The sequence below is a fragment of the Ranitomeya imitator genome, chromosome 1 (genome assembly GCF_032444005.1).
Source record: "Ranitomeya imitator isolate aRanImi1 chromosome 1, aRanImi1.pri, whole genome shotgun sequence".
Classification (NCBI taxonomy): Eukaryota; Metazoa; Chordata; class Amphibia; order Anura; family Dendrobatidae; genus Ranitomeya; species Ranitomeya imitator.
In genome coordinates, this window is record NC_091282.1 from 1,216,554,870 (window position 1) to 1,216,582,268 (window position 27,399).

General features: G+C 45.9%; 1 protein-coding gene across 1 annotated transcript in view; it reads left to right on the forward strand.

Annotated features, from left to right (window-relative positions):
• The window catches only part of EBF4 (EBF family member 4), a 266,432-nt gene that overhangs the window by 30,439 nt on the left and 208,594 nt on the right, over window positions 1-27,399 (forward strand). Inside the window, exons 2-4 of the mRNA XM_069745037.1 lie at window positions 24,196-24,352; window positions 24,563-24,626; window positions 25,092-25,147. Coding sequence (XP_069601138.1) covers window positions 24,196-24,352; window positions 24,563-24,626; window positions 25,092-25,147 — 277 coding nt within the window. The remainder of the gene's footprint in view (window positions 1-24,195; window positions 24,353-24,562; window positions 24,627-25,091; window positions 25,148-27,399) is intronic.

A 27,399-nucleotide genomic window follows, 5' to 3' on the forward strand; every position in this document is an offset into this window, starting at 1 on the left:
CCTGTATATATACACTGCACAGTACCACTCCTCCTGTCCTGTATATATACACTGCACAGTACCACTCCTCCTGTCCTGTATATATACACTGCACAGTACCACTCCTCCTGTCCTGTATATATACACTGCACAGTACCACTCCTCCTGTATATATACACTGCACAGTACCACTCCTCCTGTATATATACACTGTACAGTACCGCTCCTCCTGTATATATACACTGCACAGTACCACTCCTCCTGTATATATACACTGCACAGTACCACTCCTCCTGTATATATACACTGCACAGTACCGCTCCTCCTGTATATATACACTGCACAGTACCACTCCTCCTGTATATATACACTGCACAGTACCACTCCTCCTGTCCTGTATATACACTGCACAGTACCACTCCTCCTGTGTATATACACTGCACAGTGTCACTTATAGTATGTGGACCTTGTACACCCTGGAACTTTTTGGTGCTTTTTTGGTGCCGCCGTTGATGATGTACCCAGCTGTTTTTCCGGATCAGATGGCGCCTGTTTTCGGCGGCGATGCCCTGGAGAGCGCTGGCATGGTTACATTAATTAGAGGGACCTGGTCTTTAGGTTCCCAGCAGAGTTTTCCACCTGCAGTAATTGACATCTGAGCTCCTTTATCACCATTGTCAGCAGTTGCTCCATTAAGCCCCGAGGTTGCCTCTGCAGACTATATCACATAAAATCCTCTGTGCTGCTGTTGATCCTGCTCCGTTTTCCCTGTCACGAGCTGACCCGGGCCCCGTCCCTCGCTCTGACCCGGGCCCCGTCCCTCGCTCTGACCCGGGCCCCGTCCCTCGCTCTGACCCGAGCCCCGTCCCTCGCTCTGACCCGAGCCCCGTCCCTCGCTCTGACCCGAGCCCCGTCCCTCGCTCTGACCCGCTGTGTGTGTAGCTGTGTGTGTATGTATGTATGTGTGTGTGTGTATATATATATATATATATATATATATATATATATATATATATATATATATACATATATACAGTGCCTACAAGTAGTATTCAACCCCCTGCAGATTTAGCAGGTTTACACATTTGGAATTAACTTGGCATTGTGACATTTGGACTGTAGATCAGCCTGGAAGTGTGAAATGCACTGCAGCAAAAAAGAATGTTATTTCTTTGTTTATTTTTTTTTTTTAATTGTGAAAAGTCTTTTCAGAGGGTCATTTATTATTCAACCCCTCAACCCACCAGAATTCTGTTTGGTTCCCCTAAAGTATTAAGAAGTAGTTCAGGCACAAAGAACAATGAGCTTCACATGTTTGGATTAATTATCTCTTTTTCCAGCCTGTTCTGACTATTTAAGACCCTCCCCAAACTTGTGAACAGCACTCATACATGGTCAACATGGGAAAGACAAAGGAGCATTCCAAGGCCATCAGAGACAAGATCGTGGAGGGTCACAAGGCTGGCAAGGGGTACAAAACCCTTTCCAAGGAGTTGGGCCTACCTGTCTCCACTGTTGGGAGCATCATCCGGAAGTGGAAGGCTTGTGGAACTACTGTTAGCCTTCCACGGCCTGGACAGCCTTTGAAAGTTTCCTCCCGTGCCGAGGCCAGGCTTGTCCGAAGAGTCAAGGCTAACCCAAGGACAACAAGGAAGGAGCTCCGGGAAGATCTCATGGCAGTGGGGACATTGGTTCCAGTCAATACCATAAGTAACGTACTCGACCGCAATGGTCTCCGTTCCAGACGAGCCCGTAAGGTACCTTTACTTTCAAAGCGTCATGTCAAGGCTCGTCTACAGTTTGCTCATGATCACTTGGAGGACTCTGAGACTGACTAGTTCAAGGTTCTCTGGTCTGATGAGACCAAGATCGAGATCTTTGGTGCCAACCACACACGTGACGTTTGGAGACTGGATAGCACTGCATACGACCCCAAGAATACCATCCCTACAGTCAAGCATTGTGGTGGCAGCATCATGCTGTGGCGCTGTTTCTCAGCCAAGGGGCCTGGCTATCTGGTCCGCATCCATGGGAAGATGGATAGCACGGCCTTGTTAGGAATCCCCTGACCGCTGGCCCTAATTGTCACGATTCGGGGTAACTTTAGGCCAACAGACAACTATCACATGTGCAGGGGGGCTGTTAGGTGTCGAGTTCCCGCTTCTGCACAAGGGGAATCTCGAGCCATCTCCGCTGCGGTCTCCCATTCTTATCCAGCCGCAGTGGAGTCTGCTCAGCAGAGACGTCGGTCCCAGCGTCTTGCTCAGTCTCACTCTGTACAAAGAGTTACTGCTGCTTTTCCTGCTTCTGCCATTGAAGTCAGTGTTGGGCAGTGGCGAGCAGATGCTTTTGGGGCTAAGTCCTGCTTTTCTCTTTCTGAGCATGCCCAGGGCAAGATCTCTCATTGGAGATCGAGGGTCACATGCTCAGGTACTGCAGCACATCCCATTGGTCCTCCAGGAAGGTCCTGAAAGGGCAAAACTTTGGTAGCAGCTTCCCATTGGTCCTTTATTGGAAGGTCCTGAACGTGCTGCAACTATATAAGCTGCGCATGACCGCACGGCCATGCGCTAGTGTACATTTGTAAATGTGTGTGTGTTGTGAGTGAAAGTCGCTCTTTAAATAACCCTCCCTATTGGATGACTGTTCGCGGAAGGTGTATGTTTGCTATCTAGCGCCCGACTTAGCCATCAGCACGTAAACACACAATACAGCGTCTTATTGCTGTGACTGCCAGTGCGGTGCCTATTGCTTTCACAGCGCTTTCCTGACCCAAGCCTGGGTGGTTAGTGGCGTTCGCCAGTGCGGCACTGCATGCACTCTCGTGCTTCTATTGCTGTCACTCTGACACCTCAGTAGCGGTGTCGAGCGCATGAGGTCTATGTACTCAAATCCTGTGTCTTGGGATTGAGTCCTGAGACTCGTTGCTTGCGCTCTTGGTGCGGTACCACGGCCCTGTGACGTAACAGGGTTCGCTTCCTTCACACAGGGTGAAGTTAACCCATGTGTGTATTCACTTTGTACCGCCATATAGTCCGTCATTACTTGGCAGCAGGTTCCATCTCTGCACGGTGGACCCCGGGCTGCGAACGCACCATACTCTATCTGTCTTATTATTTGGTGCGTTCCGCTAGCCCTAACAGGGGCTTATCTTAGTTATCCCTCCACTGCTAACAATGTGATGAGAAAACACACACAAGGCTATTGACCTCTTAGTTTACAGCAGGGGCTTATGCTAGGTATCCCACTGCTTTCAATATACCACAAACTGCAGGGATTTATGTATATCCTGCTTACAGTTCCACTTAACACTTGCAGCTCTCTGGCGCCCCCTTACTCTCAGGTCAGATTAGGTACTGCACCCTGGGTAATTAGTCGCCAGAAAGGCTGCCTGCTATGTACTGGCTATTGGGCACACTGCAGCGACGCGATAACTACTCCCACTCAGGCAGGAACAATAATTATCAATGCCGCAGTCGCTACAGCATCACTCAACAGTCTGCACACGGTATCGCCGCCACCAGCTTCGATTAAACGGGTCCGAAGCTAACCCAACACAACAGTAACAGTAGCGTATTTCCCTTCAGAAGACTTAGGGTATGGTTTAGAACAGGAGAACGAACTAATATTAAATATTATATCCCATAAAAAATTAGGCAGTGCTTTATCAAAAATATTTTATAAAGATATTACAAATGAGACAATTGCAAATATGTACACGGGTAATTATAACATAAAGGGAATAAAGGAGAAAAGTTAACACTCACATGTTCAACGCATGGCAGGCCCCCAGGCTAGGGCAGTTTTCCATACGTCCCAACTCATGGGATGTACTCAGCTCTTCCAGGAAAAAAAAGACAAGAAGAAGAGCTGGGGATCTGGGAAGACAGTTAGGGTATGTGTCCACGTTCAGGATTGCATCAGGATTTGGTCAGGATTTTATGTCAGTATTTGTAAGCCAAAACCAGGAGTGGAACAATTAGAGGAAAAGTATAACAGAAAGATATACATCACTTCTGCATTTATCACCCACTCCTGGTTTTGGCTTACAAATACTGACATAAAATCCTGACCAAATCCTGATGCAATCCTGAACGTGGACACATACCCTTATAGCTTAAGCCGGTAACATCCCAGAAAGGGGTTGGATCACCTCGTCCCTCCTACCTCTTCAGTTAACTCATTTTTTCTAATCTATATCTAATTTCGATAACTCCGCTACAAAACATGTTATAGTCCTAACAAATCCATCATTCATTTCGGATTAATGTGAGCATTCTAATGAGATCAAATATGTCCTATCTGGGATACATATTTACAGAGAAATCCCTACTTCTTTACCAGATGGAGTTAGAAGCCCGTGTTTCGCGGGATGGGTAGATACACCGAGTGAGAATAAGAATATATATTTTCGTATTTCTAGCTTAAATCGTTTGCCTAATATCTAACAAAAACTAAACAAAGAATCTTTCATGGATCCTCGAAGTTTCTACTTCACTTATAGCTGAACAAGAGCTTACACAGGAAATGCCGGTCGTAAATACTTTTGGCTCTCCTAACCCCCACACTCTGAGAAGGAAAGCCAGGAATTTGCAGCTACAAACTGTTGCAGTATCACTCCAAGAAGGGGGGGCTTAGCCCACGCAGGCTAGCAAGAGAACTACTTATGATATTTCATACCATATCGTGACAGGCCTACCTGGAGATTTTGGCCAAGAACCTCTGCTCCTCCATCAAGGATCTTAAGATGGATCGTCAATTCATCTTCCAACAAGACAACGACCCAAAGCACACAGCCAAGGAAACCAAGGCCTGGTTCAAGAGGCAAAAAATCAAGGTGTTGCAGTGGCCTAGTCAGTCCCCTGACCTTAACTTAATTGAAAACTTGTGGAAGGAGCTCAAGATTAAAGTCCACATGAGACACCCAAAGAACCTAGATAACTTGGAGAAGATCTGCATGGAGGAGTGGGCCAAGATAACTCCAGAGACCTGTGCCGGCCTGATCAGGTCTTATAAAAGACGATTATTAGCTGTAATTGCAAACAAAGGTTATTCCACAAAATATTAAACCTAGGGGTTGAATAATAATTGACCCACACTTTTATGTTTAAAATTTATAAAAATTTAACTGAGCAACAAAACTTTTTGGTTTGTAAGATTTATGCATCTGTTAATAAATCCTGCTCTTGTTTGAAGGCTCTAACTTATTTGCATCTTATTAAACCTGCTAAATCTGCAGGGGGTTGAATACTACTTGTAGGCATTGTACAGTACAGACCATAAGTTTGGATACATCTTCTCATTTAAAGATTTTTCTGTATTTTCATGACTATGAAAATTGTAAATTCACACTGAAGGCATCAAAACTATGAATTAACACGTGGAATTATATACAAACATAAAACAAAAAAGTGTGAAACAACTGAATATATATCTTATTTTCTAGGTTCTTCAAAGTAGCCACCTTTTGCTTTGATGACTGCTTTGCACACTCTTGGCATTCTCTTGATGGGCTTCAAGAGGTAGTCACCGGGAATGGTCTTCCAACAATCTTGAAGGAGTTTCCAGAGATGCTTAGCACTTGTTGGCCCTTTTGCCTTCACTCTGCGGTCCAGCTCACCCCAAACCATCCCGATTGGGTTCAGGTCTGGTGACTGTGGAGGCCAGGTCATCTGGCGTAGCACCCCATCACTCTCCTTCTTGGTCAAATAGCCCTTACACAGCCTGGAGGTGTGTTTGGGGTCATTGTCCTGTTGGAAAAATAAATGATGGTCTAACTAAACGCAAACCGGATGGAATAGCATGCCGCTGCAAGATGCTGTGGTAGCCATGCTGGTTCAGTATGCCTTCAATTTGAATAAATCCCCAATAGTGTCACCAGAAAAGCCCCCCCACACCATCACACCTCCTCCTCCATGCTTCACGGTGGGAACCAGGCATGTAGAGTCCATCCGTTCACCTTTTCTGCGTCACACAAAGACAGTGGTTGGAACCAAAGATCTCAAATTTGGACTCATCAGACCAAAGCACAGATTTCCACTGGTCTAATGTCCATTCCTTGTGTTCTTTAGCCCAAACAAGTCTCTTCTGCTTGTTGCCTGTCCTTAGCAGTGGTTTCCTAGCAGCTATTTTACCATGAAGGCCTGCTGCACAAAGTCTCCTCTTAACAGTTGTTGCAGAGATGTGTCTGCTGCTAGAACTCTGTGTGGCCTCTAATCTGAGTTGCTGTTAACCTGCGATTTCTGAGGCTGGTGACTGGGATAAACTTATCCTCAGAAGCAGAGGTGACTCTTGTTCTTCCTTTCCTGGGGCGGTCCTCATGTGAGCCAGTTTCTTTGTAGCGCTTGATGGTTTTTGCAACTGCACTTGAGGACACTTTCAAAGTTTTCCTAATTGTTCAGACTGACTGACCTTCATTTCTTAAAGTAATGATGGCCACTCGTTTTTCTTTACTTAGCTGCTTTTCTCTTGCCATAATGCAAATTCTAACAGTCTATTCAGTAGGACTATCAGCTGTGTATCCACCAGACTTCTGCACAACACAACTGATGGTCCCAACACCATTTATAAGGCAAGAAATCCCAGGGCACACCTGTGAAGTGAAAACCATTTCCGGTGACCACCTCTTGAAGCTCATCAAGAGAATGCCAAGAGTGTGCAAAGCAGTCATCGAAGCAAAAAGGTAGCTACTTTGAAGAACCTAGAATATAAGACTTATTTTCAGTTGTTTCACACTTTTTTGTTAAGTATATAATTCCACATGTGTTAATTCATAGTTTTGATGCCTTCAGTGTGAATTTACAATTTTCATAGTCATGAAAATACAGAAATATCTTTAAATGAGAAGGTGTGTCCAAATTTTTGGTCTGTACTATATATATATATATAGTATTACAGTCAGGTGCTATGCGCTGTGTATATGTGAGCAGGTCGCGGGATACAGTGACACAGGAGGCAGATCAAGGGTTAACAGGTTTTAATAAAACAGTTACTCCACGCAGGGAGAGAGGTAAACGTGAAGTTAAATAACAGACAGTACAGGGAATACAGGCCTTTGGTTGAGGGGAAAACAATATAGGAGAAGGGGTCCCAGAGCAGATGATGGCACTTACAGCCGTCGATGTAGATCCGGTGGGGTCCTGAAGAAGGTGACGATAATTGCCCAGCTGGCAACGTTGAGTCATTGAAACGTCCCGTGGAGTCCTGAGTAAAGGCCCCGTCACACATAGCGAGATCGCTAGCGAGATCGCTGCTGAGTCACAAGTTTTGTGACGCAACAGCGATCTCAGTAGCGATCTCGCTATGTGTGACACGTACCAGCGATCAGGCCCCTGCTGTGAGATCGCTGGTCGTGTCGGAATGGCCTGGGCCATTTTTTGATCGTTGAGGTCCCGCTGACATCGCTGAATCGGCGTGTGTGACGCCGATTCAGCGATGTCTTCACTGGTAACCAGGGTAAACATCGGGTAACTAAGCGCAGGGCCGCGCTTAGTAACCCGATGTTTACCCTGGTTACCATCGTTAAAGTAAAAAAAACAAACAGTACATACTTACCTACCGCTGTCTGTCCCCGGCGCTGCGCTCTGCTTCTCTGCTCTGGCTGTGAGCGTCGGTCAGCCGGAAAGCAGAGCGGTGACGTCACCGCTCTGCTTTCCGGCCGCTGTGCTCACACAGACAGTACAGGAGGAGTGCAGAGCACAGCGCTGGAGGACAGACGGCTGTAGGTAAGTATGTACTGTTTGTTTTTTTTACTTTAACGATGGTAACCAGGGTAAACATCGGGTTACTAAGCGCGGCCCTGCGCTTAGTTACCCGATGTTTACCCTGGCTACCGGCATCGTTTGTCGCTGGAGAGCTGTCTGTGTGACAGCTCTCCAGCGACCAAACAGCGACGCTGCAGCGATCCGGATCGTTGTCGGTATCGCTGCAGCGTCGCTATGTGTGACGGGGCCTTAAGGAGATTCCGGTGGCCAGTAAGGTATAGGCCACAGTCCTGTCAGAATTAGGCAAGGCTCGACGAATATGCATCAGAGATTTAGGAAGCAGCAGTACCCGGTTACAGTCTGTCAGGTGGCACACGCGCAACACTGACTGTTACAGAGCCATTGGCATCTTGATGTCCGGGTGCCGACCTGCACACGATGGGCTTCTCGTCAGAGTCTCTGCAGTCCATCTGTCTAGGCCGGGCACTCTCCTCTGCTGCTAACTGCCCTGAAGCAAGAGCTCTCTCTCTCCTCAGCGGTGCAGCACCTTCCCGCCCACTCTGTTCCCGCACCCAGCGCTGCCCCTGGTAATGCTTAGCCATGCCCCCTCAGACAGGAGGACCGTCCTGCCGGCTTAAGCTTCGCTTCGGGATCAGCGGGCGCAGCCTCATCAATTCCGGCTCTAGCACGCAGATACCCACGGTGCGGTTGTCCCCTTTACACTCCCCCTCTCCTTTAGCTCGCCATTTCACAGGCGATGACTCTTTTTGTTCTTCTATGTCCTCCGGTGCTGGGACAGATGCCAACAGTTTTCGCATCCAGTTCTGCCTCCCTTGCACCACACTCTGCCAAAGGGAATTGTTCTGTGCATACCGCAGGGGCGAATCACTAGCATGGTCACACTGAATATTTTGAAGCTCCTCTTTGATTTGCTAGTTAGGGGTACTCAGAACTTCAGATTGAGTGAGTGGTAGAGTCAGGTTGGGTCGTAGAGGGCAGGAGTATGTCCGTGTTCAATGAAGCAGCCATCTCTGGAGCCTGTTACGCTTCTGGGTCAACATCTGGCGACTCAAGAGATTCTTCCTCTTTATAATCAACAGCTGCAAGAGGAAATGTCTCAGGTACATTCTGCATCTCTTTCATTTGGTCTGGATTCCTTGGGCTGGGGGGCAGCAAACTATCCAGTCCAGGGAACGTTGTAAGTGGCTATTCCTCCTCACAATCGGGAACCGTGGGAGTGGGCGTTTCAGGAACACCTGGCACTTGTTTCCCACCTTCGGGATCTTGTAACAGGCAAGGACGTGACATACTTCAATGGACTATTCGGGTAAACACCTCTTCTTCTCCTTCGGGTTGAGTCTCACAGACGGGACCATTTGGGTCCAATATGGCATTTCACCAGATTCACCTCCGCACACCTGAGTACCGCAGACATCTTACTGTAGGCAGACAACGCCTTCTCCCTCACTTCTCGGCGTCCAATGTCATGGCTCTGCATGCGACTCCTCTCTTCTCGCCATACCATTTCTTCCAGGGGCGGTGTTCTCTTCAATTAGCAGGATCTTCACCGTCGGCTGTCTTGGGTAGGGCAACTTCTGGACAGGTGTCCCAGTCTTCCACACGTCCAACACCCACTTCTGCGCCTGTCTGGTGGGCGCTTTGGTCGGGATTGCTGTCCTCTATGGGAAGCATACCCCCTCTGCATTCGCTCTCCACCCCACGTTATGGGGTTAAATTCTGGAGCTGCTGCTGAAGTTTTCTTCACGTCTCTTCTACCTTCTTTCATCTTTTGCCGTGAGTTACCTCGGGGTATTGCATTGGACTCCAAGAATGTAGCAAGGGCCTCCTTCAGGCTCCCGATTTCTGCCCATGTTTTCCGCATTCCATTCCCTGCCGTAACTCGTGGGACCACTTTGGCTCTTCTTTGTTCAGGATAGATACTTCGCAGTTCCGGACGATCCCTGCCAAGGCTATGGTCCCCTGCTCCTGCTCCCTTTTGCATGCTTCTTCCCCATCTCTGGAAAAGTCATGTGTGGATTAACTTGCAGGCACTCATGCAAGGCTTGCTTTAGCAACGCATCTCTACAGCCTGTCACTAGCTGGTCTCGCAGCACTATGTCAGGGGGTCCTACGCCTATGGCATCTCGCTTAGCAATCGCAGCGTGCATATCCTGCAGCGCATCATGTAGTGAGTCACAGTCTCCACCTCTTTGGACACGCCTAAACAAGCGCATGTGCAACTCTCCAATGTCTGTGGGGTCTCAGTGCATTTTTTCTAGAATCTGTAGCACTATGTTAAAGGTATTGCGCTCTTGGGGAAGCCGTAACATAATGGAGATCCTTGCCTCTCCATCCAAAGCCATCAGGGCAACCTCTGTCTCCATTATGGGGCCATGGGGTATATCCTCAATATTCCTCTGACTCGCTCAGTCAAGCAGAATGTTGCTTCCTGTAAACTTAGCAGTTTAGCATGAACTGGGGGTGTTTGGTTGCCCCCAGTTCTTTATCAGGGGATTTGTTATATCCCATTTCCCAGTTCCGGTTTGTAACTTGCAGCTCTCTGGCGCCCCCTTAACCTCAGGTCAGTCATGTAAAGGCACCTAGGATAAGTAACATAGTAACATAGTTAGTAAGGCCGAAAAAAGACATTTGTCCATCCAGTTCAGCCTATATTCCATCATAATAAATACCCAGATCTACGTCCTTCTACAGAACCTAATAATTGTATGATACAATATTGTTCTGCTCCAGGAAGACATCCAGGCCTCTCTTCACCAGAAAGGCTGCCTGTTCGTGTACTGGCTATTGGGCACACTGCAGTGAGGGCGATATAATTATTCCCCGTCTCAAACTGGAGATACAATTATCAAACGCCGTCTATCGCTGCTAGTTTCATCAAAAGCTCAGGACACTTCGCCGCCACCAGCTCCTATTACTTATAATTAATAATGGGTCAGGAGCCAACCCAATCAGTAGCGATCACTTATTTTGAAGGACTTAGGGATACGTTTTGGAGCAAGGAAAGCAAAACTAGTAAATATTATAACTTTTACTCCAAAAAGAAATAGGCAGTGTATGCAAAAGTATAAAAAGATATTAAAAATGAGACAATTACAATATGTACAGACAATTACAAATGAAAAGGGAATAAAGATGAAAAACGCTTAGTCATCTCAGACAATAGTAAGCCATGTGGTGGAGTGGGAGGGGTTCCTTCCCAAACTGACACTGGTACATCAGCACAGCCTCTTAGCTGACACCCCGGGCAGAAGACACCCTCATAACTCAGCTGGTTAATGATATACCCTCTGCTTCATGACCTCACTGAGTGGGCGGAGCTATGGCATGCACTCCCCTTTTGGAAGTTGTGAAAAACCTTCTATTGGCCATAACTCGGGTGGGAACCTCGTATAGCGACGACGGAAGTATCATCATTCCGAGCATGGCATTAATTGGAATACAAACACAACTTGGCTATGTTCCTCGGGTAAGCAGTAATACATTTATCAGATTCTACTGGTGCTGGAGCTTCAAAAACACACGAGAGGGTAGCTCTACCGATGCAAATGCTAAAAATGTAAGTTTCACACCTATATCACTAATCGGTGCCATTATATGTAAGTTTGCAAGGACTAAGAAAACGTGCTTTTAAGGAACTGCCCTTGACCAGTTTTCTCAAGCTGCTCTGTGGCACACTGGGGTCTCAGGTTACAAAGCTGTATAGCATGGGACAAGGAGACGTGGACTCTCACATACAGTCCCGAGGGAGGGGCGAATAGGGACTACAGGGAATACAGGGCTTTTGTTGGGGGGAATCAACATAGGAGTAATGAGTGAAGTTGTTCTCAAAGGAGTCACTTATCAATCAGATGTTTTACTGTCAGAAAAGGTCCCGGAGCAGATGATGGCCCTATCAGCTGTCGGCACAACGTAGATCCGGTGGGGTCCTGAAGAAGATGACTATATGTTCCTGGCTGGCAACGTTAAGTCTTTGAAGCGTCTCGTGGAGTCCTCAGTAAGGAGAGTCCGATGGCCGGCAAGGTGTAGGCCACAGTCCTGTCAGAATTAGGCAAGGCTCGATGAATATTTATCGGGGAGTCAGGAAGCAGCAGTACCCGGTCACAGTCTGTCAGGTGGCACAAGCGCAGCACTGACTGTTACAGAGGAGCGATTGGCACCTCGATGTCCAGGTGCCGACCTGCACACGACGGGCTTCTTGTCAGAGTCTGTGGTCCCATCTCTCACGGCCGAGCGTGCGCCTCTGCTGCTAACTGCCCTGAAGGCGCACACTGCACCTTCCCGCACACTCTGTCTGTTCCCGCGCCCAGCGCTGCCCCTGGTAACGCTTAGCCATGCTCCCTCGGATAGGAGAAAAGTCCTGCCGGCTAAAGCTTCCCCCGGTAATGGGATGCAGCCTCATCCGTACCGGCCCCGGCACACAGGTACCCGCGGTGCGGTCATCCCCCTTACAATTATATAGTATTACAGTCAGGTGCGATGCGCTATGAATATCCCCCCTTCTAACTGGCCCGGTGGCAGCCGCGTGGCCTGCACCATTGGTGGTACGCCGTTGACGACACCCCCAGCCATCACTATTCATAATTTCTTTCCACCCTGGCAGGAGGAGATGTCAGAGGGGCAGTGATAATTGCATTTTTGTTGCTTTTTATGTCTTTTTCTCTTTTATTTGATGCTTTTTTTAGCAGATGTGATTTTTTTTTATATGTATACAGAAAACCTATGATTCTGCGCTTAATAAAGTATTTGCAGTTTTTTACCTGCACCTTTTTTTTAGGCTCCACATAGAAAACGAGAGAAAAAACATCACCAAAACAGCAGCTTCTCCAGACCATCGGGAGCATCTTTTTCATGAAACTGCATCTACTTTGCTTGGACCGTTAAACGCTGCCTGATTTCTGTGCAAAGAAAGCAGCAGAAAAAATGCAGTGTTAGAAAATATTAAAATCTCAAAACCACACTAGAGAGGGGGCATTTATCTCCCCCTTCCTTCTCCTGTGTCACAAAATTGCAGAACGAGAAAAGAGCTGGCAATCTAGATGACACTCTTAGAAATAGGCTTAAAATGGACACGGGGGAGTAGGAATTACATCTAATTAACATGCAGGCTTCCCCTGTGTGAAATGAGAGACCCCCCTGCAGCCCCCAGGTGCCTGAACGAGGATGTCTATTGTGCATGGAAAAAAGTTACAGATTGGACAAATGGTGAAGACAAGAAAATCGAGAGGATTGAAGCAAATCTCTTGCCCCATTAAGGCTGTGTTCACACGTTCCATTTTTTTCGCGGTTTTTCCCGATAAAAACGCTATAAAACCGCAAAAAAACCGCATACAATAAGCATCCCATCATTTAGAATGAATTCCGCATGTTTTGTGCACATGATGCATTTTTTTCCGAAAAAAAAACGCATCAGGCACAAAATCCGGACATGCTCTATCTTTTTGCGGTTTTTCTGCGGATTTCCCACTCCAAAATGCATTGGGAAGTGTCCGGAAAAAACCGCGGCAAAAACGCGTCAAAACCGCGGCAAAAACGCGTCAAAACCGCGGCAAAAAAACGCATGCGGTTTTCTTGCGGATTTCATGCAGAAAATGTCCGGTTTTTCACAGGAATTTTCTGCATGAATTCCTGAACGTGTGCACATAGCCTTAGAGATAGCTATTGCTCTTCACAGGTGCACATTCTTCCAAACATCTTTTCTAGATGCCTGGAACATCCTGGCTACTGATAGATTATTAGGGACTGTATAAATCCAGTAGTTATGACTCATACATTTTCAGCTTCAGGGCTAATAGGGGAAGAATATGCATATATTTCCATAACTGTAACCCCTGCCTGTAAGCCACAAATCGCTGGTGTCTGGCTAATGGTGAAATCACGATTAAAAAACATGGCAAAGATCTCGAAGTTCTGCGATCATCTGGAGAGTAGTGATTTCATAAGATGAGAATTTCGTTAAATTCTGAGAGGCTTGGAACAACCCACAAACCGACCCACGAGAGATCATCAAGAGGGGTGTGTGGGTGTAACTCAGGGACTGATATAATGTCAAGACCCATTATCTTGGTTCCTGCAGAGGGATATACCGTAAATGGTGTATGCGTGAATCCCGTCCCCTGGTTCTTTTTTCAAACGAAGTGCTATCCTTTGCTATGCCGAATTATGTGTTCGGTGTAGTTTTATCTGTTTTATTTTATGTAATTTTAAATGCTGCTTTTGTTATCCCCTTTGTAAAATCTTTTGAAATTTTTTTTATAAACACTGCCTACTTCCTCATATTCTCCTTGGAATCGGATGTGTATATACACGATGCCTGTTAGTTTCACAATAATCGGCCTAATAGTACAAACAGCCTGCTGCAAACGGGGGTAAGTCAACAATCACCCCCAGTGCCCCTGCCAGCCGGCCCTCGGGGTCCGGCCCCATCTTCTAGCACTAATGATGAGCGAATATACTCGTTACTCGAGATTTCCTGAGCACGCTCGGGGGTCCTCTGAGTATTTTTTAGTGCTTGGAGATTTTGTTTTTCTTGCCGCAGGTGAATGATTTACATCTGTCAGCCAGCATAAGTACATGTGGGGGTTGCCTGGTTGCTAGGGAATCCCCACCTGTTCTTGTGCTGGCTAACAGATGTAAACCATTCAGCTACGGCAAGTAAAACAAAATCTCCGAGCACTAAAAAATACTCAGAGGACACTTGAGTGTGCTTGAGAAATCTCGAGTAACGAGTATATTCGCTCATCGCTATCCAGCGCCCTTCCTGCACATGACTCCCGACTCTGCTATACCTATGACTGGATCAGTCACATCAGCCTTGTCTGTCCAGAGAGGCAGAAGATGAACCCGACTCCTGAGGCCCCAGGGCCTAGTGCAGCCATTCTTTCTGTGGGTGGGGCGGTTGGGAGAGCCCCTGAGAATTTGCAACCAGATATTGTGGGCAACACCATTACTGTTGGGCTTAAGGACACTGGCGCAGAACGAACTCTCGTGCACCCTGCGTTTGTGTTACCCGAGGAACTGATTCCTGGGAAGACCCTGACTGGGTTTGGGGGCGTTCGGCGTCTGTTACCGATAACCCAGGTTTTCCTGGATTGGGGTGCGGGGAGGGGGATAAGGCAAGTGGTGTTGTCGGAGAATCTCCCCACAAATTTGCTATTGGGAATTGACCTGGGACGTTTGGTTTCCCAATTCATCCCTGACAACCTTCCCAGATCTGAGATGTCATGTGATGCCTAATGAAAATGTACAAAAAAAGGTTGCACTCTATCGTGCCAAAGCATGTCGAATATGAAATACATGAAATATGAATAGCAAAATGGCTTTTTGAACATTAGGAAAATATTTGAGACGCTTTGCACAGAATTTGGCCGAATAGTGTGAGCCCATCAACCATCGTCAAGGTGGTCTCATTAATCTGATGGGTCCCTGACCTCCCTGTTCAAATGTGAACACTTACCGAAGGCTAATGTCTGTATGCTTGGGTGAATGTGGACACCTCTGTCAGCAAAGCCTACATATATGGGTTGGCCGGAACCAAGTGTGAATAGATGTAATTAAAAACCACATGGTGAAGGGAGGAGTGCTCAGTCAATAAGCTAACATAGAAATGACAGAAAAACGACTGGCACATCCAAACTAGTGGGAACAGGTGCATACCAGGAGCAGCTACCTCCATATACAATATACAAAGAAAGGTTGCACTCTATCGTGCCAAAGCACCTTTTTTTGTATATTGTATATGGAGGTAGTTGCTCCTGGTATGCACCTATTCACACTAGTTTGGATGTGCCAGTCGTTTTTCTGTCATGCCTAATGAAAATGTGTTCTGTGGTAAGAGAGAACTCCGTCAAATCACGCTGCGGGGTGATGTTACTGAGGATCCCGTAAAAGGAGCCAGCATAAGTGCTAAGGGCAATGGAAGCAGGCCCGAGATCATGAAGCAGGTGGTCCCGTGCAGCTGACCAGTGTCACGACGGCCAGTGGCATGGCCGGTGGTAGCTGCTCCATGATTGGCACAGCTTCTGAGTTAATGGGAAAGGACGGGGAGAAGCCCAGAGATCATGAAGCAGGTGATCCCGTGCAGCTGACCATTGTTGCAGCGTACTGTGACGTGGCCAGTGGTAGCTGCCCCATGATTATCACGGCTCCGAAGATAACACGAGAGGCAGGGGAAGGTCTTACCGTCCCACCTCCTGGGCAAGCTGGAGATATGTCCCACAGCCAGTCAGGGCGAGGGGAATGTGTGTCCCACCGTCTGTCAGGATGATGGGAAAGTGGTACATATAGCCAGTCAGAGGGGTGGCAAAATTGTACCCCAAGTCTGGCAGGATGGTGGGAAGTTGTGTCCCCCAATGGGTCAGAGTGATCAGAAGGCAGGATCCCCAGTCGGTCAGGATGGGCAGGTGCGTCCCACAGCCTGTTAGACAAATAGGCAAATTTTGTTATCCCCCAGGATGACAGCCTATCTAGCCACTGTCACCCGAAAGCCCAGAACGCAAGCTGCACCCTGCCTTAAGGACCAGTGACTGAGCCAGAACAGGTCACAGAGGGTTCCTGTGAGGTTGGGGCCTTTGCGTCACTTATGGCTATCTCTAGCCAAGAGTCTGAGACCCGTGCGGTGGCACTGAGCAACCCCCTTGGAGAAGCCAACCTCCGAATCCTCGAAGTTGAGGGTACTGTGGATTCCAGGGGGGGTGTTGTAAGGTAGACTCTAAGGGTGATCTGTGAATCAGCCCTGACGCTACCTCAAAAGGACGTGGTGTCATAAAAAAAAGTATGAAAATCTCTAAGCCACACTAGAGAGGTCGCATTTACCCCCCACTCCTCTCTTACACAGAAATTGTGGCACGAAAAAGAGCTGGCTATCTAGATGACACTCTTAGAGATAGACATGCAATGGGCATAGAGAAGTAGGAAATTACATCTAGTTATGAAGTGAACCATCCTAATTAACATGCAGGGTTCCCGGGAACTGTGTGAAGTGAGAGACCCCCACACATCCCAGGTGACTGAACGAGGATGTCTATGTTACAGATTGGACAAATTAAGATCGGAAAAGTCTGAGAGGATTGAAGTGAATATCTCACACTTTATTGATGGCTATTGCTCTTCACAGGCGCACATTGCATTCAAGCAAACATCTTTGTTAGACGCCTGGGCATCAGTAGAAAATGATGAATATTGGTGCTTGTATAAATTCATTAGTGACGAGACATACATTTTCAGCTTCAGGGCTAATAGGGGAAGAATATGCATCTGTTTTCATAACTGTACCCCCTGCCTGTAAGCCACAAATCAATAGTGGCCAGTCCGCTGACAACAGCCATGTCCTGTTTCGTGTCTGGGTAATGGTAAAATCCCGATTAAAAAATATGGCGGCGATCTCAAATTTCTGTGATCATCTGGAGAGAAGTGATTTCATAAGTTGATAATTTCCTCAAATCTTTAGGGGCTTAGAACAACCCACAAATCGACCCATGTGAGGTAATCAAGGGTGTGTGGGTGTAGCTGAAGTACTGATAAAATGTCAAGACACATTATTATCTTGGTTCCTGTAGAGAGATACACATAGTGTATGCTTGAATCCAGTCCGCTGGTCACTTTTCAAATGAAGCGCTCTCCTTCGCTATGCCGAATCATATCTGTGATCGGTGTAGTAAGTTTCTTTAGTTTTATCTGTTTTATTTTAAGAACCTTTTTATATGCTGTATTGTTTTGTCCTCTTTGTAAAATCTTTTGTATATTTTTTTTATAAACACTGCCGAACTAATTTAATAGTTCTACTCCTTTTGTTCTGTAAACCGCGCCTCAAACCCATACGTTACCAACAGGCATCCAGTCGGCCTGAATATATATATATATATATATATATATATATATATATATATATATATATATATATATATATATATAAAGACTTGTAGTGGCAGCGGGTAGTCTGGGGTTATCGTGGAGTTTGCAGTGACTGTATCAGGGGTGTATATACACATTTCCATGCTTTGGAATCGGACGCGTATATACCATACGCTCACTGTTAGCTTCCTGATAACCAGCCCAGTGGTGAGAACAGCCTGCATCCTCCTCCGCTGATTTTTGATCAATTGTGTAATTGTCCAGACAATAAGGGGCAGCAGAGAGCTGTTCAACGCAAAGATCACAGCGGGTGTTTCTCCATGACCTTTCCAGGCTCTGATCCTTGCCATGCAGCATTTACACTACATGTGAACATGGCCTAAATGTCCAAGCAAAAAGTGGCTGTGATTAATTGAAACTGCGCCCCCAGTGCATCTAAAGATGCTGCAGAACTCTGTGCTGTTTTGATGCATTTTTTTCTCTGTAGGTTTCTCTTTGTGGAGCCTAACAAAAAACACAATTAAAAAAATGACATTGCATTTTTAAGAGCCGAACAAAAACTTTTCTGTACTAATTAAAAAGTATTAAAACTGCATCATTACATCTTCCCCACAAGCAAATCAAATATGGGGAAAAACACAGCAAACATGCGATAATTAGAAGATTGTTATTACATTGTGTGGTGCAGACACGTGAAGAAAAGCAGTAGAAAAAAAAACGCAGCATTTATGCTATGTGTGAACACAGCTTCAGCATTACTTTTTTTTTATAATATTTTTTTATGGGTTTAATGGAGAAAACACAACTTTTTTTTTTTTTGCCATTTGCTGATAACCATAAATAATCTGATTTCTCTGTTGTGCGCATCATTATGATTACAGGGATACAAATAAGTCTGTTCTTTGCTGATATGTGATGTTTATTATTTTACTAAAAAAGTGCGTTACATTTGACATTAATGTAATTGTTTTCATTATTTTTTAGTAATTTTATAGGAAGGAAAGAATCTAGACTACAGGGACATAGAAGTACATCTGTACGTAGCAGCGTTTTTCTATGTGTCAGTACAGTCTGCAATGCAGCTTCAAAGATTCAAAAGTCTATGATTCCTATGTGTAGCTGCTGCCTGCAATGATGGAGGTTGTGGGTTCGAATCCTGGGGGTGAACAGATCTCAACAGGAGAAGAGAATTGTTTGTTTAATTAATGTAAGCAGAGCTGAGATGTCTAACAAGGAGGAGAAGCTATGGAGCGATGAAGATGCTAGAAAGAATAAAGGTCACGGCGCGGGCCTTAGGGTACCGTCACACAGTGGCACTTTGGTCGCTAGGACGGCACGATCCGTGACGTTCCAGCGATATCCTTACGATCTCGCTGTGTCTGACACGCTACTGCGATCAGGGACCCTGCTGAGAATCGTACGTCGTAGCAGATCGTTTGAAACTTTATTTCGTCGCTGGATCTCCCGCTGACATCGCTGAATCAGCGTGTGTGACGCCGATTCAGCGATGTCTTCACTGGTAACCAGGGTAAACATCGGGTTACTAAGCGCAGGGCCGCGCTTAGTAACCCGATATTTACCCTGGTTACCAGTGTAAATGTAAAAAAAACCAAACACTACATACTTACATTCCGGTGTCTGGTCACGTCCCTCGCCTTCAGCTTCCCGCACTGACTGGTGAGCGCCAGCCAGCCGTAAAGTACAGCGGTGACGTCACCGCTCTGCTTTCCTGCTGTCCGGCGCTCACTGTCAGTGCAGAGAAGCACAGCGCCGAGGGACGCGACAGGAATGTCAGTATGTAGTGTTTTTTTTTTTAACGTTTACACTGGTAACCAGGGTAAATATCAGCTTACTAAGTGCGGCCCGGCGCTTAGTAACCCGATGTTTACCCTGGTTACCGGGGACTTCGGGATCGTTGGTCGCTGGAGAGCTGTCTGTGTGACAGCTCTCAAGCGACCAAACAGCGACGCTGCAGCAATCGACATCGTTGTCGTATCGCTGCAGCATCGTTTTAGTGTGACGGTACCTTTAGAGTTCCCCAAATACCTATGAATTGCCTGGATTTGCATAAAAAACCGGGAGAAAATGGCCTTCTACCTATATAACCCATCTGCTAATTTACCAGCCCAGTGTGAGGCATGCATGACGTTGCATTAGGGCCTACTAATCAGATGACTCTTGTCAAGTGGCACATGGCCTACTGAGATGTCCTCTAGTCCTGGTTCTGCAAATCAATTTATTAATTTCTACGACTTTCTCAAAGATGTCGTCTCATAAATGAACTAAAGCAGAAGGGGCTTGTCTGCGGGACTCTGGCATGGACACGGTGGGCTCAGATGCTGAACGTGGCACATTTCTGAACCCGATGTTAAGTATACAACATCTGCAGGCTTGTGCTAGGCTCTGATGATCAGACAGTAGATGGTCCTGGGCTAACTGCTACAGCATAGCTCCCAACCATCCCAGGTCCAGCGGGGCTGCCCCAAGTTGAAGGCACTGTCCCTGGAGTTCAGGGTTGTATGCCGACATCCACTCACTTTGTGTCTTCTCTCTGCTGTCTTCATGACTCGGTGGCAGTTCCAGTATCTGTCTACCCTGTTCATATCTACCTTCAATAACTCATTCTTCACTTTTCTTGTGATCTAGTCTCACTAGGATTCCATCCCACAACCTGTATCATTGTAGGCAGTAGCAAAAGGAATAAATTACAGGTTGCACTAAAACTTGTGGAGGTATCTTCTATATTTGAATGTGACCTGTAGACTCTGGCACCATAAGCAGAAGATACAGGTACACAGAGATTCATCTGTACATAGCAGTGTATCTCTATGTCCTTGTATTTTAGAGGGAAAATAAGTCAGATTTTTTTTCTCTATAAAATTACTATCAAATAACGAAAAATCCTACTGGTTCATTGATTTGACAATGTATTGTTTGACACTGTTTTCTATAACAGAAAGTAGATATTCATTTTATATGTTAATCACTTTGGAAATGTTGTATTTTCAATAAAAATTTACAGTTATAAAAATAAATAATGAAACAAAATTAAAAGAATGTCATTTTTAATGCAATTTTGTGGCAAAAAAATAAACATCACAAAATCTTCTTTGTTTAATTGTCCAAGTAAATTGGATTTGATTTCTTAAAAACTGCGCCCCCGGTAGTCTAAAGACGCTGCTGAACTGTGTGTTTTTTTTTTTTTGTTTTTTTTTTCAAATATAGGCTTTTATGTGGAGGCTTAAAAAATGATTATGCACTTAAAAAAGTTAACTGATTTTTTTTTTTTTTTTTTTTTTTTACAAAGATTTTCTGTATTCTATAAAAAAAAGTGTTAATTACCCTGCTTCACACCAAAAATGCATAAAAAAAATGCAGCAGAAATGCAATAGCCAGAGGAAATTGTTATTGCGTAATTTGGTCTGGTCACCTGCAGAAAACGAAAACGCAGTGTTTATGAGAACACGGCCTTACGGACACCAAAAAGTCAGATGTCAAATAGTGAAGGTACAAAAAGATGGGTAGCTCCCAACCTTCCCCGATTCAGCGGGACTGTCCCGGCACGTCAGAGCTTTGTCCCGGCTGCGAAGTGCTCCCCTCTCCAACGTCCTCATTGTTCCATAGCTCCTCCTCAGGGTCTCTGCTCAGTTCATGCTTCCTCTCTTGTGATCGGGACCCCCCAGAACTCCAACTCTCATCTCAATGTTCATAGGCAGCAGCGTTATCTGTGTAATGGAAGAATTTAGTTATGTTCACCTCTATTTCAGGCAATAAACCCAAAAGCAGAGTATGTATGTATTGTACATAGCGATATTTTGTATATTTCAAAGGTTTTTTTTATGTCCCCTGTATGCTGTTGTGAAGAAAAATATATTTTTGTTGCTATAAAACTGGTAAAAAAAAAAAAAAAACTATTCCAAAAATTCCAGAACCCTCAACATCACAGGCAGGAGCTGAAGCAGTTGAGCCACAGGCTGCGGGGAGGTAGTGTGCAGAATTCTGTGCACTCGATCTGTATCGCAGGCTCTGACTCCACAGGCAGATTGCGCTGATACATTGGACTCAGCAGAGTATTTCTATGTATGTGGATTCTAGAAGGAGAATAAGAGATTTTTTTTTATCCTATATAATTACTAGAAAATAATTGAAACCCCTTAAAATATTGTCATTATTAATGCTTTTTTTTTAAAAAAAATTAATGAACATCACAAGTCAGCAAATGACATGGATATATTCGTTGCCCCTGGAATCATAACGACCTGCACATCACAGCGATCAAATTATTTGCAGGGATTGATAAATGGAGCAAAAAAAAAAAAATGCCGTGATAGAGAGGAAAAAAAATCAATTAAACCCATAAAAATAAAATAAAACTGCACTGCTGAGGCCGTGTTCACACGTAGCGTTCCTTCTGATGATTTTTTTCCTGCAGGATCTTGCACCAGGCGCAGTAACAATCTCCTCTGATTATGACGCGTTTGCTGCATTCATTTTATGCGTTTCCCCCCTTATTTGATGCGTTTTGGGGGCAGATATGAAGCAGAGTTTTTAACCCTTTTTAATAGTACAGAAATGCTTTGATTCTGTGCTTAAAAATGCAACCGCTTTTTTTTTTTCCTCATACTTTTTTCAGTAGAAGCCAATAGAGAAAAAAATCACCAGAACCGCAGAGTTCAGCAGCGTCTTCAGACCACGGAGAGCGGAAAACTTTTCTGTATATAGAAAGCGCATTAATGACGCGGCTTCACATCTGCACCAGAATCGCATCAAATATTGTGGAGAAGATTGTTTGGTGCGGATCCTGCACCGTGTGCACACGGCCGTACGGACTCCGGATGTCGTATAGTGACGCTACGTAAAGATGAGCGCGTTCTGGCTGTTCCAACTATCAGTGAGCAAAACATTAATCCACAGATCTCCACCATCCCAGTTACTGTGACTCCGTCCCAGATTTGGGTGTACGCCCTGCACTCTCGGGTGTTTGCTGATTGTCCCTCACTGCCAGTGCCCCTCTGACAAGCCCTCCTGTTGGTATATTGGTGTGTGGTGTGGCTAGGCCTGTGGCTAGGTGCTGCATAGTTTGTTCCGCTTTCTGATCCGGAACAGTTACAGTTTGTTATTGCTGTTCTGTGCGACCTCTCTGTTCTGTGTCAGTTCTGCATCAGTCTCTTCTGTGTCTTCCAGGCTGTGAAGATGCAGATAATGGTCGCTGTACGCCCCAATATACACAGTCTACTCTCCCACAATAACAGAGCGCTGAGGATTCTGCTGAAAGCCAAAATGTACAACGGGTTATTGGCCCAGACACACAGAGCACAGCAGAGCATAGCACAACACAGAGCACAGTACAGCTGAGCAGAGCACAGTACAGCAGAGCACAGTACAACACAGCAGAGCAGAGTACAGTACAACAGCACAGTACAGCAGAGCGTAGCACAACAAAGCAGAGTACAGCACAACAGCACAGTACAGCAGAGCGTAGCACAACACAGCACAGTACAGCAGAGCGTAGCACAACACAGCACAGTACAGCAGAGCGTAGCACAACACAGCACAGTACAGCAGAGCGTAGCACAACACAGCACAGTACAGCAGAGTGTAGCACAACACAGAAGAGCACAGCAGAGCACAGTACAGCAGAGCACAACACAGCACCACACAACATAGTAGAGCACAGTACAGCAGAGTAGGCTTGAGCAAAACGGATCGGACAAATTCAAAAGTCGCCGACTTTTGGCAAAGTCGGGTTTCATGAAACCCGACCCGATCCTAGTGTGGGATCGGCCATGCAGTCGGCGATCTTCGCGCCAAAGTCGCGTTTCGTATGACGCGTTTGGCACCATTTTTTCAGCCAATGAAGGAGCGTGGGCAGAGTGATGACATAGGTCTTAGGGGCGTGGACGCCTATCGCCATCTTGTCGCTTGTGCGCTGTAGCGATTTGTAATGTGTAACACCAGCTTTTCTGTGAGAGAGAGAGAGAAAAAAAAAAATTCCCATTGACTTTGCATTGGGTTTCGTGTTTCGGTCGATCCCCGACTTTTCGCCATAATCGGCCGATTTCACTCGACTCAACTTTTGAGATAGTCGGGTTTCGCGAAACCCGACTCGACCCTAAAAAAGTAAAAGTCGCTCAACCCTACAGCAGAGTAATAATTATATGGTCTTTCCGCGAGAAAGCCATAATGGACGGCCCCTCCTCTAACTGTGAGGAAATAATTTTCTTGTGCTTAGAAGGAGCATCGTGGAGACGGAGACATCGATCAGAGCAAGCAACAAACACATAGATGGATACAGCTGCGAATTACAACATATCTCATGCCATTCCTCACTCTGATTTATTGTATTCAACGGGGTCTTAGAGGTGCAGGATGTCCAGGAAGACTTGTGATGGACCTTTCCCCTTAGTAAAGTGTAGGGGGCACTTCTTCAGATAAGGGGCACTCGTCCAGTGTTGTGGACACTCCTCCTATATTGGGGATCTTCTCCAGTGTCTCCTCATTACCCCCTATAGTGTGGGGTGCACTCCTCCACTTCTGGAGGTGCCGGCTCCGATGTTGTTTGACATGTATGTGTTAGCCCATTCTGCTTGTATTTTTACACGATGACAGACCGGCCATGTGTCCCTCTTGTGTCTCCTCACAGTGGAATTGGTCTTGCCAGAGCTCACTTCGAGAAGCAACCACCCTCAAACCTAAGAAAATCCAACTTCTTCCATTTTGTCTTGGCACTTTATGACCGTCAGGGGCAGCCGGTGGAAATCGAGAGGACGTCGTTCATTGACTTTGTAGAAAAAGACAAAGTAAGATGTGTAGTATGACTGGGGTGCAATGCATGGGCTGGGGCTCAAACTAAAGACTGATGTGACTACCAGCTGCTACAAGTTCTCCAGTAATTGGGGATCTTGATCTGACAACCTCAGTCCCTTCCTGTTGTCAAGATAGTAGCTACCGGGAGCCTGAGGCATTATTATATAGAGCTGCACTTTACTCACATCTTCTCTACTCCACAGGAACAAAGTGGCGAGAAAACCAACAATGGCATCCATTACCGACTGCAGCTCCTCTACAGTAATGGTAAGAAGCCGACTCCCTGCTCCCAGACATGTGCAGTCCATACTGGCCCACTCTGATTTGCCTAATCTCAGACTTGTCCAGTCAATAGTGACCACCTCCGATTTGTTCAATCCAAGACTTGTCCAGTCCATAGTGGCCACAGCCGACTTGTCTGTTCCCAGACATGTTTAGTCCATAATGGCCACCTCTGATTTGCACGCACTCAGGCACTTCCAGTGCATAGTGACCACTGCTGATTTTTCCAATTCCAGGCATGTCCAGTCCATAGTGACCACCTCCGATTTGTCCGATCTCGGGCGTTGTTAGTCAGTACTGGCCATGGTTTCCAGGCATTGGTAATTAGTACTTCCTGATGTGTAGGTAAAATAATACTGTTATACTGTGGCTCTGGCAGTTATGTCAGGACTATGTATTCGGCCCTGGTATAATGATATAAGGAATGATGCAATGATTTATATCCCCCAGGTCTCAGGACAGAGCAAGATCTCTACGTACGACTCATCGACTCAATGTCCAAGCAGGTAGGTTGTAGGTTGCCCACCTTCTGTCCCAGACTTTGGGAAGGTTTTGCCCAAGTAGTTCTCCAGATGTTATAGAATGTTCAATATATCATCTGCATCAAACTTTATATCAACTGTATCAAACTTTATATTCTGGCTCCCAGAAATGTAGTCATGGACTCGCCCCCTGTATCATGGCCTTGCCCCTGAGTGCTCCAACACTGGTTCCTTCTCTGTTCTAAAAAAATGATCTCTTTATGATGCAAATTCTCCAATTTGGCTTTTCTTGCCTTGTTTTATCATTAAAGTGTCAGACGGAGGTAATCAAAGCATTAGATAAGGTCATCAGAGTGTCAGGCAGAGGTCATCAAGATGTCAGGCGGAAGCCATCTGAGCTTCAGATGGAGGTCATCAGAGTGTCAGGAGGATGTAATCAGAGAGTTAAGCGGAGGTCGTCAGTCAGGTGGAGGTCATCAGAGTGTCGGGAAGACCGTTAGAGTTTTAGGCAGAGGTGATCAGTGGGTCTGGCCGAAGCCATCAGAGCATCAGGAACTTCCACTTGCAGCTCTCTGGTGCCCCCTTACCTTCAGGTCAGTCAGGCATCTGCACCTAGGATTAGTAGTCGCCGGAGGGGCTGCCCTGTCACGTGCTAGTTATCGAGGCACTCTGCAGTGAGGGCGGTATATATATATCCCAAATCCCAGGCCAAGGATACATATATAAACCTATGGTCCATCACTGCCAGTATCCCCCAATAATACCAGAACGCTATGCTGCCACCAGTTCCTCATTAGATATAAGCCCGGTCCGTTACCAAGCCTATATCGGGTCAGAAACCAACTCTAGGTAGCATGAATTTGCACGGAGTACACTTCATTTCGATCGTAAAGCCAAGAGACCAAAGCTAGCACATTTATAAGTTTACTCCAGAAAAAATCGGCAGTGTTTACAAAAGATATAAATGATATTACAAAAGAGACAAAATACAATATGCACAAACAGTTAAAAAATATAAAGGATAAAGGTACGAAACGTACAAAATCTCAGTCACAGGTATGACGTCTCGATAAAGGGGAGGAGAGTTCCCAAAGGAATGTTTCAGCACCCCAGCATGGTGTTTAGCTGCTGCCTCTCCGGCTCTAAATGCTTCACAAAATGGACTTTCCTGTTTTATGGTCCAGCCATAAACTTCTGGACTCCCACTTTGGCTGACCTCACATGTGGGCTGTTTCTTGGGAGATACACCTATTTTGGAAAGTTATCAAAAACTCCTTTTTCATATGTTTGGCCTGAAAGCTCACAGGCCAATGATATTGGCATTAGTTTTCCCCTGCGATTTTACCGTTCTTTAGAGTCCAAACACGGTATGTCTGTGATTTACTGGTGAGCAGAAATTCATTTCCCAGGTTTCCTACGGCCCTAAATGCCGTAAAACGCTGCCATGCGTACTGGCACTTTCAAAAAGGTAGTGTGGTCAAGATATACACATATGCATTGATTTCAAATCTATCTGTTAGTTTGCCCTAAATAGTGCTCATACATACATCAAATGACATGATAGATCAAAAAAGAGGTATTTGACAAAAGAGGCAATGAACACTAAGCTGTCTACTTTACCCTAACCGGATTGGGAGACACAGCTCTCCAGCGCGCAAGCGCCTATGAACACAGCGCATTGGTAATGGAAGGCGCAAGCGCACAGAATGTAAGACTAATGCGCAAGCGCAGTGATGTAAGATGTGTTGTGAATTCTATTGTCAAGCTCCCTCCTGTGGTCATGAATGGTACTTCGGCTGGTTCTGTCCATGGGCTTCCTCTGGTGGTGGTGAGTGGGGCTGCGGCTTCTGAGGTTCCTTCCACAGGTGACGAGGTTAATTCGTTAGCTGGCTGCTCTATTTAACTCCACCTAGATCATTGCTCCATGCCACCTGTCAATGTTCCAGTATTGGTCTAGTTCACTCCTGGATCGTTCTTGTGACCTGTTTTCCCAGCAGAAGCTAAGTTCCTGCTTGTTTTTCTCTGGTTTGCTATTTTTCTGTCCAGCTTGCTATTTTGATTGTTGTCTTGCTTGCTGGAAGCTCTGGGACGCAGAGGGAGCGCCTCCGCACCGTGAGTCGGTGCGGAGGGTCTTTTTGAGCCCTCTGCGTGGTCTTTTTGTAGTTTTTTGTGCTGACCGCAAAGCTACCTTTCCTATCCTCTGTCTGTTCAGTAAGTCGGGCCTCACTTTGCTAAATCTATTTCATCTCTGTGTTTGTAATTTTCATCTTTACTCA